Source organism: Calidris pugnax, unplaced genomic scaffold (genome assembly GCF_001431845.1).
Source record: "Calidris pugnax isolate Ruff unplaced genomic scaffold, ASM143184v1 scaffold28, whole genome shotgun sequence".
In the NCBI taxonomy this organism is placed as follows: Eukaryota; Metazoa; Chordata; class Aves; order Charadriiformes; family Scolopacidae; genus Calidris; species Calidris pugnax.
The window spans coordinates 15,532,661-15,552,114 of NW_015090842.1; the positions used below are offsets into that span (position 1 = coordinate 15,532,661).

Here is a 19,454-nt window from a genome sequence, read left to right on the forward strand (position 1 = left end):
AGAAAAGAATTAACATCTTTTTGATCTAAAAATATGTCATGCAGGATAGTATTTTATATGTGTAATATATGCCTTCTTTTGTTTTTTTTTTCCCCATATTGCACTTTTACCCAGAGAATTGCCATTTTGGACTACCTATAGGTCTTTTAAGCTCTCTCAGATATTTATGATTCACTAATTCTTTTCTATTGCACAAGAAGTAATTGCAGTGAGTTGGGATTTAAGGGTAATTAAAAAAAAATAAATTACTATTTCCTGTCTAAAAGGAGGTAACCACAGTTTAAATCTTATTTATTTAATTAATTATATTCTTATTTTAAGGTAATGATGTTGGGAGGAGTTCCTATGGTGCCATGCAAGTGAAACAGGCTTTTGATTATGCCTATGTTGTTTTGAGCCATGCAGTTTCCCCCATAGCTAAATATTATCCTAACAACGAAACGGAAAGGTAAATTTTATGAGTCTAAATCTCAGACATTAATTGTTTATAAATTTGTGTAGCTAAAAAGGTATCGTGGTGACATTTGGTTTTGTGTTTTTTTTTTTTTTCGTTGGTTTACAGTATATTAGGTAGAATAATTAGAGTAACACAAGAAGTGGCCACGTACAGAGACTGGATATCGAAGCAGTGGGGAATGCAGAGCAGGACAGAGTCTTCCTGTAACGGTAAGTCTTGATGAATCGTGGCTCACAGGGGGGAACTGCCTCCATGTTGTCATCATAAACAGTTCCTTGTTGCTTTTGCCCCACATAAAGCAATGTTTGCATCTTAATAGGAATTTACTTTTTTGCTTAGAGTTGATGGACTTTTTCTTGTGTTCCCATCCGGAAAATTTAGATTTGTACAAGAATGAAAAGGCTGTACCACAACGTCCCTATTGCAGTGCCACAGATGTGCTCAGCACAGAGGGCTGCAAGGAGTGCTGGCTGGCAAAAGGAGGCTTTTGAAAAGCTGCCAATTTAAATGACGTGTGTGGTTACTGTCACACTTCCTTTGTCCTTTAAAGGTGGACAAGGCATGGGTCTGTAGAGCCCTGTGGCACTGCTGTACCCCCTGCTGAGGGCAGACAACCACAGTTCAGTCCCACAAGCTCCAGAGTGACACTTTGGCTACCTCTTGGGATGTGTGCATTGAGCTTTATGCATAAATACAGGTAGTGGGGCAACAAACGTATATTGTATAAATCAGAGGTAACTCTTAGGAATCTTAAGTGAGATAAAACAGTAATTAAAAACATAAAGATCTCTCTGTATCAGGAAGACAGTGCTTGACAGTTACAGTGGTTGTCTTCTTGATTTAGTTTAGGTGTAAGTTCAAATTATATATTGTTTTTTAATTAAGGTAGGAGTTAGTGAGATCCGAGTTTCTGTATCCTGTGTTTTCAGCGTAGGGTATCATAGAAAGCAACCAGACTGATCTGGGCTTCCTGTGACCTCCTTCCAGCAGAAGAAAAGTGGGAGTTGCTGAGTATTGGGCACATGGGAACAGAATTTAAACCTGTGTACCTGAGTGCTGTTGAAGTGTGTCATTAAGCAGGACGTCTGAGCTCTGTTACTGCCTTCTTCCGTGTCTTATCTAATATTCATCTGGAGCTGTGGGTAACGCTCAGGGGTTTTCATAGTGTACATTAATGGGTCTTGTCAGGAAACCACCACACCCTCTGCCAGGTGTTGGCTTCCTGCACACAGTATAGACACACACACGTGTGCTTACATGTATTAAAAGTACGCACGTGTGCAGATGTCTGGACATGTCCTGCTGGAGAGAATAGATATTTAATACCTGAGGGGGGTATTAAAAAAGCAACCTGTTTTAGCAGGTAATGTGTGGTGATGCTTCTGTTTTGTTTTTAATAGGTAATGGAGTAACCTTGATAGTAGATACCCAGCAGCTAGACAAATGCAACAATAATCTTGCTGAAGAGAACGAAGCACTGGGAAAACCTAGAAATAAAACTTCAGAAACACTTAGTAAACATTCTTCAAATTCTTCATCAGGTCCTCTATCATCGTCATCGTCTACACTGTCCAGCTCTAGTGATGTAGTAAGTACTGCAGGTTTTCTGATTTTGATTCAATTTCTTTGGTTTTTTTTTTTTTTTCCCCCTGATTTGTATTGCCACAGAATAAACATTCAGAAAGCTGGGAATCCTAGTTAGTTATTTCATCCAGAATCCTAACTTGCATAAGACGTTACCTCTTATGCAATTTCTACACATGGAAGTTGCAGTGTGTTTTGACACCACACATGTAGAAAGTGAATCTGGTAGATACAGTCACATGGCCCTCTTTTCTCTGGGAAAATTATATTTAAAAAAAAAAAAAAGGCTGGTGGTCCTAAGCCATGTATAAAAAATTAATCTGGGAATTCGATTTAAAAAATAGAAGACAAATCTCCAAATCAGAATTGTGCATCGATGCATTTTTAAATCCATTTACTCAGTAAGAATTCTGGATTGAAAGAGTTTTGATATCTAATAGAATAAACATGTTTTAAGTTTTGTCCACTTCAGCTTTATTTTTAAGGGAAAATTCACTTTCAGAAAATCTCACTCTTAAGAGAAACTCACTAATACTTTAAATTTTCCTGAAGGATTCTGATGGAACACCTTGCAAAACCTCTAAACAGTTGAGTTGTCGTCAGTCTACCACAAACAGAGTGGGGTCACAAGAAGTGTCACTGGAATCCTCCCAGTCAAGTGGGAAAACACAAAATAGCCAAACAGCCAATACATCCAGCAACACGAACAAATCTCAGGTTTGTGAAATGTTTGAAAACAACAACTGTATCGATGATTTGAATATTTCCCATGCCCTCCATGGAAGGGTAGCTCGTTCTGGAAAGGAAACACTGCATTTTTCTCTTCCACTTTACCCCACTAGAAAGCCTTGAGCACTGATTGTATCTAAAATCCCCTGGTGCCCTGTTTTGCAGAGATGAGTTTACAGCAGTGGCTTTCCCAGCCTTAAACCCCATGAGATTGGATTGACTTCATTTTGGGAAATCTAGATTTGCCAGAAGCATACAGTTGTGTTGCACCCATTTCCGTTGTGCAGAAAGCACACCAGTCTGGTCTTTACTGCAGAATTTGAGAACTAATGAGCCTTGTCTACACTTTAGCAAAAAACAGCAAAAATGTATTTTTACAAACTATGCCTGGCTGCTGTGTTAGCTGTTGATGCTTGTTGAAATGTCTCTCATTAAAGGAGATGAGGATACTTTGCTGATGCATGAAATTCCATCTCATTCCTTCTCATCTATGATGATGATTTCCCCCTAAAGAGAAATATATTTATGATGAGACCTACCAGAACTTATGCATTTAGGGGATTTCTAGTGTTGAAGAATGCTTCTGTGACAGCTCAGTCATCTGGACATATTATATCCCTCTATATACAATAGACTTTGGATAGATGCAGTTTTAATTTTTATACTTTTTCAGAATTTAGCATTTCTGTAATGTATGAAAATTAGTCTGGAATCTTCTGGAATATTATTCCTGAAAAATAAATTCTGAAGACTTGCTGCCCCTTTCTTGCTGACGATCTCTCTCTAGCTAGTGACGAGACAGTTTAGGAACCAGGCCTTGGATATAGCATGAATTGTGTGTTTGTGTGACTACGCACAGCTAATTCTGGTTCTGGAATGTGAATACCCATGGTCCGAGATACTCTACATCTGTAAAAAGATGTGGTATAAAATTAGTCCTGGTCTTAAAAGAATGTTATCTTGATTTTGCACAAAAGATGAGATTTGAGCAATTTTCTCATCGGTCTTCTTGGATTATGGACTTAGGTTTCTCTAAAAGATTTTTTTGATGGTTGCAAGATGGGCACGATAGAACAGTTTTATCCTTTTCAAAATTCAAAGTGCTCCACTCCCCTCACTTGACCTGCGTGGCTTTGGGTCTAGAGACCAGCATTTGTTTGCAGCCACCAAAGTGACAGCTTGGTGGTTCTGTGCCGCTGGCTGAGCGAGGGCCCACCTTCTCTTGCCCTATCAATTTTTCCAAGTGTGACACTTCCATGAGTTAGCGTCCTCGTTAACCAGAAATAGGCTTGTGTAGTCGCCACGCTTTTCTCTTTTTAGCACTCAATTTACCAATTTCTCTTTCTTTTACAGCATGGATCTGCACGGTTATTTCGCTCTTCTAACAAAGGCTTCCAAGGTCCAACAAACTCAAGCCACGGTACCTCAGTCACAAACAAACAACATCAAGGCAGCAAATCACACCATCAGTTTTTCCACGGCAAAAAGAGGAAACACAAGAGGGATGCGGCCCTTTCAGACCTTTGTAGATAGTTGCCTATTTTATGACTGTTCTTCTGTGTGCAATGATCTCATGCTACAGGATAGTTTGATAGTGACTCCTTGGATCTCTTCCGGAGCTTCAGACTGTTCAGACATTGATTAGCAACTGCATTTTTTTTTCCCAGCTCGCCACGGAACGGATCATGAAGATTGATCACTGCAAAAAAAAAAAAAAAAAAAAAAAAAAAAAAAAAAAAAAAAAAAAAAAAAAAAAAAAAAAGGAGAAAAAAAAAAAGAAAAAAATTAAAAAGAAAAAAAAAAGAAAAAAATTTTAAAAAGAGGAAAAAGGCTGCTCATTTGATAAGTCATATGCTACAACAGGGTCATTTAGGATATAAAAGCTTGAATGTAAAATAAATGTATTTCCCATCAGCTCATGCTGACCTGTAGAGGTAGTACTCAGTGTGTCTAGGGGGTGGTAACAAACAAATAAAACACAAAAAATAGGAAAAAAAAAAAAAAAGCAAAAAATTGTATTTTGAGGGAAACCCAGCCTTTAAAGGTGAAAGTAATTTGTGCATGATTTTTTTATTATTTTTGCATATACTTACCATTTTATTGTGTATATATAGATGACCATATAGGAAAACTGACATTTGTAATAGTGGATTTGTTAATACTTTTTACATAACATTACTGTTTAAATTGTAAACATAAATTTTTCTCAGGATTAGTTTGGAAAATAATCTGAATTGTCATCTTAACATCCATATAAAGAGACATTACTAGTTATATTGCTCAGAATTTCTTTTCTTGGCATTTAAAAGATTCAATAGAACATTTGATCTGCAAAAGCTGTTCCTCTGAAAGAAAGGTTTATGGTGGCAAATGAAGTTTTTTCATTTGTATAAAGTGTACATGTACTTTGTGTAGACACTGAGCTTGTCATCTCGGAGAAGTAACCTTCACCTTGTTTTCTAGAGTGCCATCATTTCAGGCAATGGGGTTTTATAGTTGCATCCTTCTCTTCCTCCCCTTAGTGGTCTCTCCCTGACCCTTTCCTTTTTTTTTTTTTTTAAAGAAATATAAAGCCACTTGGGGGGGGTTGTTTGGTTGTTGTTGGTGATCGTTTTCTTCTTTATTATTTTTTTTTTTCGGTTTTAAAAAAACAAACAACAAAACTCAGTTTGTTACAGATGTTTGCATTCCTGGGCTGCTTTAATCCCATGCCTCTTTGTTTGTGCCTTCCCTCCCTCTTCCAGGTCTGGGTTTTTTTGTCTTTTATATTTTTGCTAACTCCTGTAGGAGATGATAACTGTTGAAGCTTTAAGTAAATTTTACAATTAAAGTATTTTTTTCTCACTCCCCTCTTAGGCCTTTTTATATTTACACTTAATTGTTTAAAAAAAAAAAACAACCACAAAACAACTTCAAATAATGAAATATATTTTGTATTGCCTTAAAGACCCAAACCTTTCATATCTCACATAGTATTTCTTCATTGATCTGGTTATCATTTAATTTAAACTCTGCGTTTGTCTGGTTCAGTCGCGTTACAGCTCTGGGTTCCAGTAACTTTGATGCCATGACTGCGAATTAACTGTGTAATTACACTCACAGGCGTAGCTTGGAACAGGCGTTGGGACACTTCAGTGGTAGAAAGTTAAGTGGCATTTACTTTCACATATTTCTTTAAAGAGGAAAGTCTGTACTCGGCACACGTGGCTGTATTTAATGCAGCTCTTCTGGAGATGATGCTTTTATAAAAAGTACTATTAGCTTTTAGAAACGTTTTTTTTTTTATATACATTTACAGAATACTACAGACCAACCTGACCTTTAATGGGCACTAATAAGTGCAATGATTTTTAAAAGTAAAATAATGCTAAAATAAGACCAGAACTGATATCGTCACTTAAATTAATAAACATTTTCGATGTGTTAAAGTGTTTTACTTCAAAAAAGAGAATATATATTTATTCCAAAAATATGGAAAGTCATAACATTTACTCAAACACTAAGCTTAAGCGATGTTAATTTGACAATGTTTTTTTTTAAATTTTAGATTCATATTTTAATTTGATCAAATAATTTTATCAGCAAGATGTTGAGCTTTTGTTCATAGAAACTAGTAAAACTTGTACCACATTATGCATAATCACAGTATTTATTTTGTTTTAGATTATTGTGAATGTGTAGACTTATGTTCACCGCTTAGGGAACAATTATTTATAAATTATATTAATCCAGTATTGTTAGCTGCTATTAGCAAAACTGTTCCAAAACTTAATACTTGCAAAGATCTGTATCGCATTTACCACACTGAAGTGTTTTTAAAAGAATCACCCTCATCGTTGAAAGCAAATGTACTCTTAGGGTGCAGATATTAGTGTTCCAATAAGCATGTGATAATTTTAAGGTGGTGGTAGCGGGAAGATAATCTTGATTCCATTGGGAATCTTAGGTTTGCCTCAATTTATGGTTTTCATAAATTTAATGGAAAATAGCTTTTCCTGGACTGCTCAAGTTTCTTTTTGGTAAACAGTATCTTTCTAAAAGAAAAAAAAAAAAAAAAAAGGAAAAAAAAAAAAAGCATGAAGGAAAAATTGAGGTATTTTACATTGCCTCAAATGACCAGCATTGTATTCATAAAATACTGTATATCTTGCAAATCTTTATTTAAACAGAACAGTTGAACTGTTCGTTTTTCAATCTGAAGTAAAATACTTTCAAGACCTTTTAGTTTGCCTGCTCATTTGTCTTGTACATTTCATCTCTGTATTTGACTCAAGTCTAATTCCTTTTTGAGTTTCAATACTTTTGTGAAGATTTTGTGAATATATGAAAAAATAAATGTTTAATCTAACTACTGCAGTTTATCACCATTCTTGACGCTTACCCTCTCTTTTCCTTCACAGTCCTGTGGGAAGAGCAGACTACTCAAGGCGCTCGGTAACGCTTTTGTAGTTTGTGAGTGCTCCCCCAGCTGAGCGCTGGGACCCTCTGCCTGGAGAGTGGAAGCTTGGTTTGGTCAAGTGTCCTGGTCTGCTCTGGTTCCTTCCAGGAGAGCGGAAGCAGAGTGTGTAATGCCCGAGAATGAGTGGAAGAATATATACATCTATAAAGGGTTCTTACTGTGTTAGTTTTCTCTAACTTTGCACTGTACATGGGAAGCTCGTGCAAGGATCTGTTGGCTTTGGGCTGGATGTGGTGTTCAGCTGCGGGATGGCCAACGTTCAAGCTGCCATGTTGAGGGCGGCGTGCTAGAAACATGCAAAAGTTAATTTGAGTTACCTTCAGCTAGAAAGCAGTGCTCAGTGTAGTTCCTGAAGCGTGGCTAGTATTACTAAAGCATGGCCTTGACTTTTGTCATCTTCCTTCCTGGTATAAATGGGTAGGGAAATGTACTGAGAGTTCATCTTCTTGCTGCTGGTATCTACCAAAGACCATCTGAAAGACATAAATAAGCTGAATTGTTAATATATCTTCCTGTTTGACATTAGATTGATTTGTTAAGGGTTTTTTACTTCTTTTTGAAAGACTAGTTCAAATGGTGGTTACAGTTAAAAGCTGTGTATTTATTAATATTTTTTTAAATTGTCAGTCTTCTACCTTGTGACAGAAAAGAAGCCGAAATGTAAGTAAATCTTCCTGTTTGTGACACACGATGTGATGCTGTTCACTGGCCTCCCTGTTCTGCGCAGCTTCCTCAGAACTTACAGCTCAGCTTTTTAAATGTTTATAATAAACTTGTTTTCCTAGAATTTAATCTTTAGAAAAAAATTAGTAGTCGAATGGCTGGTGGCAACTTTTTAATGTACTTAAAAAGTGGACCTTTTCCATTTAATATCTGGAGTCGTGAGTGCATCCTAAAAATAACGTGAGCAACCCATTAGGGAAGAGTCTCATCCTGAGAAGGGATTGTAAATAAAAGCAGCCAGCCATTCGACATCTCGATGGATGTTAAAACTGAATTTGTGACTCCAACTTTATTTCCTGAAGAGTAAAAGCTATAGGAGATTACAAAGTATGTAATTTATCAAGAAGGGACTATATTTACTCATTTAGATGCTGTAACAAAAAGTACATTTAATTATTCCAGCTACTGTTAAAGTGGAAAAAGTAGTGACTATTTATTCTGCTGACTCCTAGAACTTTGAGTTGCTTAATTAATGATGTAAAATAATTTTATAAGAATCGAATTTACCATGTCTTGAAACTGTTTGTCTTGAAAGCGCAAAATTTAAGTTTTATTTTCTAGCTAGTTTGTAGTTATTCCACAAGTTTTCCTCAAAAGTGTTTAAATTTACCATGTCGTGAAACTGTTTGTCTTGTTATTCCACAAGTTTTCCTCAAAAGTGTTTTCCAGTTGCAGTGACCTAAATGTGAATGTGTCCTGACTGTATTTCCCTGAGTCATTTACCAGCCGTTCTCACAGATTTATATTCGAGGTTTCATCTATAAGTTGAAAGCAGCTTTACAGTTCTGGTGGTGCTTAATTACATCATGGTTGTAGATATTCCCCTGCCAAAGTCACTGGGCTCCTCACAGTAGTAGTTTGCTCCGAGCCTAATTAGCTAATTGTCAAAGGTTGGTTGTTAAGGATGTTTGAGGTGATCCTAGAGAAATTCTCCAACACCAAGAATCTTTTGGAAGTTAATGAAAAATGTCCTGTGTAACACAGGAATTAGAATTCAAATGGCCTTTTTGGGTCTTTTTACAAGCCCAAAGTTTGTGTCAAGTATCTGCTTGGAAAGGAAATTAGAATAAAAGAGAAAGTGGCTGTTACTTGTGCATTTTGGCACGGTAGTGCTAGATCAAATTAATCTACATTTCAGGTTACTCTAAAATTTAGATCAGTTAATTTTTATTTTAATTCTTAATATATTTAGTGATTTCTCCACCATGACTATGTTATCGATTTGTGGAGTCCAAAACATTCTACCAGGAGTGAGGTGCCTTTGGTGGACACCTTGGCCGTAGACGTGGGTGGGGTACAGTTCTGTAGGCTTCTCTCTTGGCAGTAGCTGGCTTAAAAGTTGCCTGTTGCCATTTGCTCCTTCCTATAGCAGTGCAACCAGTGGGGAACTTGGATGTTTATCAAGCTTGGGGAAAAAAAAAAAAGGAATATGAATCTTTAGTTTGCTGTAAATTAATTGGTAAAAGCTGATGGGATCCTGGAAAAGAAATAGGGAATATGAATCTTTAGTTTGCTTTAAATTAATTGGTAAAAGCTGATGGGATCCTGAAAATCACTTATGTACACAAATAAATAAGGTAAGGCCAAGAAGATATCATGGAGAATCCTGCACATAGAAGCCATTTGGAGGAGAGCCATCTTTCTGCCTTCTGAGGTGCATGGACCATGTGGTGCTGCGAGTGAGGCTTCTGGTGAGTCAGTTTGCTCAGCCCTACTTCTTCGGGATACTGAGTGACCCGAGCAGTGAACCTGCTCCCTATGGAAGGATGCTAAAGACTTCCAGGTTCTGCAGCAGGTTTAAGTAGCTTCAAAGGTGTTTATCGGTAATGGTGTGTCTTGGTTCTGCTCTCTCCTGCTAGGAGTCCTTCAAAAGATGTCTTTTTAATCCTTGATGGCTTTTGCTATTTTAAACTTGCTGAATTGGGTCTCCTAATCCTTCTAATTAACTCTTGAGTCCACCCTTTGGTTTTGTGGTCCAGAGATTTGGTGGTGAATATGGCATTTATCAAATCCTGTCCCATGGGCTGCAGTGAAGCAGGGAAGGGATGGAGATTGATAGTGCTTTAAAAAGAATATTTCCTGCTGCTACGATTGCTTTTAAAAGAAAAAAAACTACAACCCTCATTAATTCAGCAGCAATATTTCCTGTTCCTACGACTGCTTTTAAAAGAAAAAAACTACAACCCTCATTAATTCAGCAGGCTGAAGTAGAAATACGGCCCCCTAACCCTCATACATCCACACTTGAATCTAGTTTTCTGTGCAAATCATTCAACAATCTAATGTTCAGATGCTAGGTTGATTTTTTAATTAATTTTTTTTTAAATCCTTCTGTATAATGAAGTCCTAATTTCCCATAGTACAAAACACCTGAGGAAGAAACCACTTGGCGGTGTGCAAGAGCTGGCTTGTAAAGAATGCGTTTGGATGGTGGTGGAGGAACTCCGAGGAACCATGAATGCAGATTAGGTGAGTTCTGCTTGTTTAAAAAGAAAAAAAGCTCTTGTTACAGGTATATAAAACTACTTTTGCTTATGTATGAAGCAATGTTTGACTCTTGAGCTGAAAGATCATTGAGCAATCAAATGCTTATGAATAGCTATTAGAGAAAGTAATCTGTGCTCTCAGCTGCGTTTTCCCAGGTCTAAAGTTCATTTACTGCACTGGATTTGGTGACAGTGAAATCTGAAAACAAACCTGGTTCAGATGGCTTCTTTACGCTGCCAGGCAATGTAATACAACAATATCTTTCCTGAACTTAAAGCTTCCATCTTAAAAAAAAACCAAAACAACAAAAACCAAAAGAAACCCAGAAACCCACCTTTGTGGTTTGTGTGCAACAGATTTTTGCACCAACAGTAGGAAGAATATGCATTAATGGTTGCTGTTTGCATTTCCCTCCTCCTGTGGCCTATTTCCAAACAAGACCATTGTTCATTTTTACAATAAGTAGGGGACTGATTAAGGTTGGGTCGGGTTTTTTTTCCTCTTCACCATAGTGGATCTTGAATCGAACCTGCGTGGTTGCCTGATAGTAACTATGACAAGGCCATTCTCAGTCAGAAAAATCAATGGCTCAGCCAACAGTGGGTAGAAATCTTTCATATTGTCTTCCTTCAATGCTAGCTTGTTTGCTTTTTCTTTTCAAAATGTTTGACAGTGCAAGGGAGGAATAATTTATAAAATAATGTAGCCTTCTGTAAGATTTTTATTCATCCCAAAGCGTGCCTTACTAAATCTGTGATACGATATCAACTTTTATTCATTAAGATAACATAATAAAACAATCTAATTCCTGAAAACTTGAAGTATCTCTGAGCTGCAGTGTGTGCCCTCTAGTGAATCAGTTTTGTGCAGGGTCTGAGCAACACATTCCAACTAGGAAAGGTAGCACGAAGGCTTCTATTTATAATGTTTGTATGCAGACAGTAGCACCCTCAGGTAGTGGCAGCTTATCTGGTATTGCTGAGCTGCTGCCTGCACTTATGCATCCTAAATCCCACAGAATTCCTCTACTCTAAGGGAATAGCTGAAAAAAATGAGTTTTGTTACCTAAAAAAAAAAGAAAAAAAAGAAGTGGAAGCAATATGAGTAGTGTGAAAAGCCTACTAAAGTAGGGTAAGGGCAGTACCGGCCGTTGCAGCAGGATGCCCTGGCACCAGACCAGCAGCCTTCTCCACCTCCTGCAAAATGGGCCAGAGACCACCACAGCCACCTCTCACTGCCCCAGGCCTGCCTTCCTACACACAGGGCTTTATATAAATACATTTAACAACTAAGTACTTCTAAATTCTTCAGAACAAAGTCACATGACGGTCTGTCAAAACCAGAACAAACTTCTTGGAGAGTATGGGCAAATACAGAAGCTGGGAATCTGGAAGCTGAAGCTTTTACGTAAAAGGGCAGGAATCCAACTTTTGCAGCTACAGAGAGGGCCAGTCTGGTAACTTTACTGTGCGTGGGTGGTCTGATTTAAACAAACAAACAAAACAACCCCTAAATCTCAAATGGTGTTACTGCTCTGTATTTCTGTTGAATAATATTGTAGACTACGGTGGTGATTTTAGAGTATTTTTGAAGTAAAAGCAATAGAAAACAATAACAAGTCATAAAATAATGCTAGTTCTATAGTTTGCATATTAACTACTTTTTTGTTCTAGTTCTATCAACGCTTAGACATAAAAATCTGTCCACAAAAAAACAGTTGCTGTGAACTCTAATTACTGTATTTGTACATTTGGGAGAGTCTGAATGTTCTGGTGTTGCTTAGTTAAGGGAAAACTACAGTTAGCAATTGTGATGAGCTGGTGCAATACTCAGAGAACATAAATTAGAACTGATGTTTACTTTTCTGATGTCACTACTAGAAAGTTATTTATTTTCAGTTTGTGTCCTTATCCATGTCTCAATTTTTGTATACTTTTTCTACCTTTGTGCCTCATCTGGCCTGTATGGAAATCACAGCTGTCCTGTGCTACAGCTGGCTGCTGGCATCAGTTAAGACTTAATTTTCTGAGCTGGATGGATGACTGTTAAAGAACAGCCAGCATCCATATCCATTTTTTATACAATTGTGTTAGCTAGCTACATTTCTCCCTGTTTGGTAGTCTGTGCACACAGAAAAAATTTACCATAACAATACCAGTACAACCCACCATCACGTGGACATGTTAAAGGACAATCCTTATCCTGAAATTAATCACTTCCCAGCTGATTTCAGTTAGTGTGTTGTACGGGAATAGTGAAGATGTGGTATGAGCAGAATTTTAATATTACTACGTCAATAAAAATTCTTAAATTTTATTGCAAAGGAGAGAAAGCTTTGCTGTTGCGAATTTGAGGTTACTCATTTTCCTTACTCTGAGATCTACCACTAAAAGCCCAGTTCTGTTGAATTTAAGGGGAGTTTTCTTACTGAATTCAGTGAGATCAAATTTATCCTGTTTTTTCTTTGATTTTTCAATCTCCTGATTTCAGAGCTTTGAACACTTTTAACTTTTTGGGTTTTTAGGCAAAAGCAAATGCATATAAATCAGTAGAGTGATTAGAAAGATGCAGACATTTTGCTGGGTTCCAGACCACTCATTAACACTTAGTGAGGTGAGACAGGCTCTTCAAACCTCCTTGCCCCATATTTAATAGCATGTGATGTCTGGTGGTACCAGGATGGGTTTGGATATTGGTCATGTGAGCAATTAAATGACACCATCCGTCACTGCTGCAGCAGAACTCAGTGATTTCAGGATATTAAGAAACTTAAACTTTTCCCATCTTAGTCCCTTTCAGCTTTGGAATAGTTATTATATGGGTTTGTTGTAAATGACCAACTATTGGGAGGAAAACACAGTCCATTTCTCAGCATAAAGGAAAATAAAGGGAGGGCTATGTTCTTGCTCTGTATTGTCTCCTTAAAATCACCATTGCAATCTAAATAAACTAATCTTCAAGCTACTTCCTTAAGCTCAGTATGTTAATATAAAAGGTATATCAGGTAATATAAATATTTTTATTCCAATGGCTTCAGTATAACAGGGCTGTGTTGATTTAACCAGATTAAGTTTGTCCATGCACTTTCAAAATTGCTTTGTAACAGACCTTTTTTGTTTGTTTGTTTGTTTTAGTCAATCCATTACTAGTGGATTCTCCAGGAACTTTCTATTCCAGAATTGTATTCAGATTTACGTAAAAGCATTTTTTCCCTTATACACAGTCCATTTGTTCCTTACTGATTTTTCCAAAGTATTCTTTTCTTCCCAATATGCCCTCCTGGCTACTGACCCTTATAATATACACAGTCCATTTGTTCCTTACTGATTTTTCCAAAGTATTCTTTTCTTCCCAATATGCCCTCCTGGCTACTGACACAAAGATACTGGAAGTGCAAATTGAAAACAGTTAGCTAAATAGTTTCATTATTCACTGTGAAAATAAAATGATCTGTTCTTTTCTGTGTTCTTTAAATCAATAACATCTTCCATTTTGTTATCAACTCCACCTGCAGTCTTATGGTATCTAACAGAGAAATGGCCCTCCTTTAATTTATTTTCTTCCCTTGTGTAACTTACCAATTAAGGAAAAGAAAGAGTTGACCCCTCAATAAGATCATCATAACGGTTTTCTAGGAAGTCACAGACCAGATCTTCTGTCACTCAGCATTGTTGAGAGTAATTCAATTTCTAGAAGAAAATGTTTCCATTTTAATACAGGTCAACTTGTGTATAAAGCAAGATTTAAAATCAAGTCTGATCTATAATCCTTCCTGCAGTCCGAATCACACCCACAAGTGCAGGTAAAAGGCATAAGCGATTACCCAGGCACTGATTTTTCAAGGCACAATGCATATTCTCGCTCTGGAGAAAGACCTTGAAACATGAGCAGGGGAGAAGATGAAGATTTTTTTCTGATTCTTATACCAAGAAGTCACACAAAACCATGCTATCCCAGGCTCTGGAGTTTGAATTCCTAAGGCCTTCGGTTCCTCTGGAAACCAGCATATTAGCTCCTCAGTCACATCAGTTTTTTGGACTGTTAGTACTTTTCCTTATGCCTTCAATCCTTTCACAGTGCTGTGAGTTTGCATTGGGATTGAAGTTTTCTTTGGAGAAATTACTGTTGTAGAATTAAGTCCCACTGACTTTCACGAAATCTGGAATGCTAAAAATGCTAGACTCTTGGACAGCTTTAAAAGAAATAACAAATAGGACAAGAGACCTGAATAGCTTTTCATTTCCCAAAAGAAACATGTACAGCATTTATTGCTTTATTTACAGAAAAGCAGCAAATGATTCCCAAAAGTCTGCTCAATTGGTGCAAGGACCTAAAAATGCAAACTATGTAACAGCAGTGGAACTCTACCTTCTCTTTAGCCTGGCTGATGCAGTAAGATACTTCTGCATTTAATAGCATAAACCTAATGGACTTCGGCAGTTGATTTAAATATTGTCCTGTAAATGAGGGTGATAGCAATGTAGCAGCTCACAATGATTTCTCATTATGTCCTTCCTAAGCATGTACTGCCTCGCACTTTGGGATTGTTCTGTTATCTTTATAGGAAATAGAAAATAATTTACTCAAGTTATTTGTCTCATTCTATAAATTGATCAGTAGCCACAGAGAGTATTGTGTGGGTATGCACACTGGTATATACAATCATAGAATGGTTCAGGTTAAAGATCATCGAGTTCCAGCCCCCCTGCCTGCCTCGCACTTTGGGATTGTTCTGTTATCTTTATAGGAAATAGAAAATAATTTACTCAAGTTATTTGTCTCATTCTATAAATTGATCAGTAGCCACAGAGAGTATTGTGTGGGTATGCACACTGGTATATACAATCATAGAATGGTTCAGGTTAAAGATCATCGAGTTCCAGCCCCCCTGCCCTGGGCAGGGACACCTCCCACCAAACCAGGTTGCTCAAAGCCCCATCCAGCCTGGCCTTGAACCCCTCCAGGGATGGGGCAGCCAGCTTCTCTGGGCAACCTGTTCAGTGCCTCACCACCCTCACAGTAAAGAACTTCTTTCTAATATAGATAGATCTAAATCTCCCCTCTTTCAGTTTAAAACCATTACCCCTTGTCCTACGGCTACACTCCCTGATAAAGAGTCCCTCCCTATCTCTCCTGTAGCCCCTTTAGATACTGGAAGGCTGTTATAAGGTCTCCCACCTGTTCCAGTGCCTCACCACCCTCGCAGTAAAGAACTTCTTTCTAATACAGATAGATCTAAATCTCCCCTCTTTCAGTTTAAAACCATTACCCCTTGTCCTACGGCTACACTCCCTGATAAAGAGTCCCTCCCTATCTCTCCTGTAGCCCCTTTAGATACTGGAAGGCTGTTATAAGGTCTCCCCGGAGCCTTCTCTTCTCCAGGCTGAACAACCCTCAGCCTGTCCTCATAGGAGAGGTGCTCCAGTCCTCTGATCATTTTCATGGCCCTTCACTGGATAGGTGCTAAATAAATGCAAATAGATGCTAAATCTCATCCAAAACAACAACAAAAAATAGTTAAAATAAATACTTCCTGCCATGGCATTCAATAAAGACATCAACTTACTCCTGGCTTTCTGAATCGGAATCATGAAACTAGTGAAGAAAAGTAGAAGTTAAGGTTGTCTTGGTCACTGTTTCTGGATATTTGAGGAACTGCAAAAAGGCAGCATGATAAAGCATGCTTTCCTAAATGCTATATCTGGTGTGGTACTGCAGGATGTCAAAAGAATATTTAAAAGGAGTGTATATATTTAAAAGTCTACCTGTTAATTTTAAAAGTACTAGTTAACATATTGTGCTACTTAGGATTCTCTTATGTCTAACCCACAAAACAGTCTACTGTATATTAATTTTCAAATTATTCCTAAGGATTTAAAAGAATATTCTCTTAGGTTAGAACTACTCTTCTTATTTGCTTTGATCACATATTTATTTGGTCAGCAACCATCATCTGTATCCTAGCTGACTCATTTTTTGGAGACACTGAAAATCTGAATGTTGAAACACTTTGCAAATAAAATGATTTAGAAGTGACTTGCTGAGACCAAATGCTGTCATCTCCTTTACTACTGTGAATAGTACCAGTGGGCACATACTGAAGGCAGACTCAACCCACAATGACTTATTAAGAGGAAAATGTAACCCCTCACATGAGAATTATATTTAAAGATTACTATGATTTTCTGCTTCTGCTTCTTTTAAAAATAGTGATCTCTCCCTATTTCATAATGATTCATGGCACTGGGTACTAAGGCAATTCATACTGAAGCACACATCCGCATTCTACAAAACAGACTTCTGTAATGCTCTATAACTCAGTTTGTAGATGACATTGCAAGTTGGTTTGGTATAAACACCCTATCTACAAATAATTTAAATAATAAAATTCAAATTATTTTTTCCATTTTCTATGTTAAATTTTACCAGCTAATGTGGTGCATTTTATTTTAATTAAAAATCTAAAATTATTTATGATAGATTATAGGTATCCTATTCAATCTTTGGAAATATTAGATTTGTGCATTTAATACTCTGGTTTTATACATTCAATATGTATGTATCATTGCAGAGCTGCTGTACTTTTTTTCTAGGGAAGGGGTTGAAAATAAGGTTTGCTTGTCTATGAAGAACACTTGCACAGAAGCAAGTAGTACCCAAGGGATTGCTTTATTCTAATTTGGGCATCATTTCAGGTGCACCCTCGATTAAGGGCAATGTTTTGACAATATCAAACACTTGTAGTTATCACACTCAAATAAGAGATTTATTTTAGAACAATCTCTAGGTGCAAAAGATAAACCACTAAAATGACAGGGTAGGTGCTATCACTTTTTCTCAGAACTTTATGCTTGGGTAGTGGCATTGAGCAGGGCTCCCCGCAGTGTCAGGTGCTCTCCAGTAAGGGGTGGTAGCATCTGCGTTGTGAAAATCAGCCCTGACTGTACTTAACTCAAGAGAGAAATCAGCAGGGGAAGTCTATACGTAGCATAAACAGCAGCTAATTCACTGAATATTAAGTTCCACGTGTTGCTTTTTTCCTTTTCCATTTTGCTAGAAACGTGCTATAGCAATTACCAATAGCTGAAGAATAATCTGCACAACAGCGTACACACAACACTTACTTAGACTGTTTTGGAACTGCTGCTGTTAAAAAAAAAATCAGAATGTTAGTCGCATTGAATCATGCAGGAATTTTAGATCTTACTCTGGGATAGCAAATATTTGTGGGTATACAGAAATGATGTTAAGCAATCTGTGTACTCAGAAGGTCCACGAAATTTTGATGAAGTGGTAAATGGAGTCCATCTGTTCTGAAACGGCTCCATTTATGATCTCAGCAGAACAATGTATTTTCCATTTCCTGCAGTTTTTAAATCTTGTTATCTAATCCAACTCTCAGTGAAGACAAGGAATTCTTTTTAACAATCATTTTACTGGAAGATCCTTTTTCTTCTCTCCCCTAAGAAACGGTCTGAATATCCTACGCACTGCTTCCATCTGAATGCTCCAATAACTTCCTAATGCTTTTCAGATACACAATGTCCACGGCAGGACAGGAAGCCCTAGGTAAGATTAAGTAACTTGCTCAAGACCGCGCATAGAAGTGTCAGGGCAGAAGGGTAGGGAGCAGAGGAGCAGAGTCCAGCTCACTTGCTGCCCAGTCCTGTGCCTCAGGTACGTAACCACTTCTTCTCTGACTGTATTGCTCATATACTTGTCCCACATTGCTGAAACTGGACTTAAATTCCTTCCCAAGATTCCCAGTCCTAACAGCCCAAAGGGATCCTAATGGCTGGGCAGTCTCAGAAAACGCAGTTGCTATTTGCTCACCAACACTCAAGCCAGGAGCTTAGAGGGTCAAATCAGTTGGAAGGGACCTTAAAAATCATCAAGTTCCAGCTCCCCTGCCATGGGCAGGGGCACCTCCCTCCAGACCAGGTTGCTCAAAACCCCATCCAGCCTGGTCTTGAACATCTGGGGCATCCACAGCTTCTCTGGGCAACCAGTTCCAGTGTCTCACCTCCGTCACAGTAAAGAATTTCTTTCTAGTATCTAATCTAATTCTCTCCTCTTTCAGTTTAAAACCATTATCCCTCGTCCTATGGCTACAGTCCCTGATAGAGTCCCTCTCCAGCTCTCCTGTAGGCCCCCTTCAGATACTGAAAGGCTGTTATAAGGTTTCCCTGGAGCCTTCTCTTCTCCAGGCTGAACAACCCCAACTTTCTCAGCCTGTCTTCATAGGGGAGGTGCTCCAGCTCTTTGATCATCTTCGTGGCCCTCCACTGGACCTGTTCCAACAGGTCCATGTCCTTCCTGTGTTGAGGACTCCAGAGCTGGACACAGTACTCCAGGTGGGTCTCACAAGGGCAGAGTTGAGGGGTAAGAGCAGAGTAGGGGGGTAAAAAAGAAGCTGTCGTGCTTGTGTGTGTGCTGAACTGCTGTTCCCTCCAAGGGGGTCAACTCAAGCACGTAACTCATGCCTACGGAGAATAGAAAATACCAGCTGGGTAGCAGTATACAAATAAAAATTGCTGTATTTAGTTAGTAACGTGTTATCTCAGTGCAGGTACGATGGTGGATGACTAACGTTTGGTTATAGCTGTAGGTAGGCACCTACCTGCCATGGGCTGCATGCGGTCACCTGTGACTAACACTTCCCTAGATAAACTTAATCCAAAAATCCACAGAAATCAGCGTTTCTTTCCATTACTCGCAATGAGCTTTGGATCGGACTTAGGTGTGGTAGAGCCAGGCTCGCTCGGAATTAGTGGCCAGATGTTCAAGGCTTGATATGCTGAGGAATCGCTGCCAGCCTGGTGAAACCCTCCCAGGGCACGCTGAGAGGCCCAAAGCAGTAAGTAAATGGAGGAATGGCAAACTGGTGCTGCGGGATGGCCTCAGATGGCCTGTGAGGGACAGGTCCCTTGTCCCTGTGTGCTGTGGGGAGGCTCGGAGCCTTGCAGAAACACCCACAGAGTGGCCAGTTTGTTCTTTTTTTTTTTTTTAAACAAA

At 38.3% G+C, this 19,454-nt stretch overlaps 1 protein-coding gene and 1 long non-coding RNA gene across 2 annotated transcripts in view; one reads left to right on the plus strand and one right to left on the minus strand.

Annotated features, from left to right (window-relative positions):
• The window catches only part of PAPD5 (PAP associated domain containing 5), a 35,969-nt gene extending 28,982 nt beyond the window's left edge, over positions 1-6,987 (plus strand). The window contains exons 8-12 of the mRNA XM_014942188.1: positions 322-448; positions 563-666; positions 1,858-2,045; positions 2,594-2,758; positions 4,124-6,987. Of these exons, the coding sequence (XP_014797674.1) occupies positions 322-448; positions 563-666; positions 1,858-2,045; positions 2,594-2,758; positions 4,124-4,303 (764 nt within the window). The 3' untranslated portion in view covers positions 4,304-6,987. The remainder of the gene's footprint in view (positions 1-321; positions 449-562; positions 667-1,857; positions 2,046-2,593; positions 2,759-4,123) is intronic.
• The window catches only part of LOC106888158, a 16,075-nt gene continuing 960 nt past the window's right edge, over positions 4,340-19,454 (minus strand). The window contains exons 2-4 of the long non-coding RNA XR_001412050.1: positions 14,018-14,128; positions 7,547-7,702; positions 4,340-4,469 (exon numbers count right to left, since the gene is read on the minus strand). This is a non-coding gene — a long non-coding RNA (uncharacterized LOC106888158). The remainder of the gene's footprint in view (positions 4,470-7,546; positions 7,703-14,017; positions 14,129-19,454) is intronic.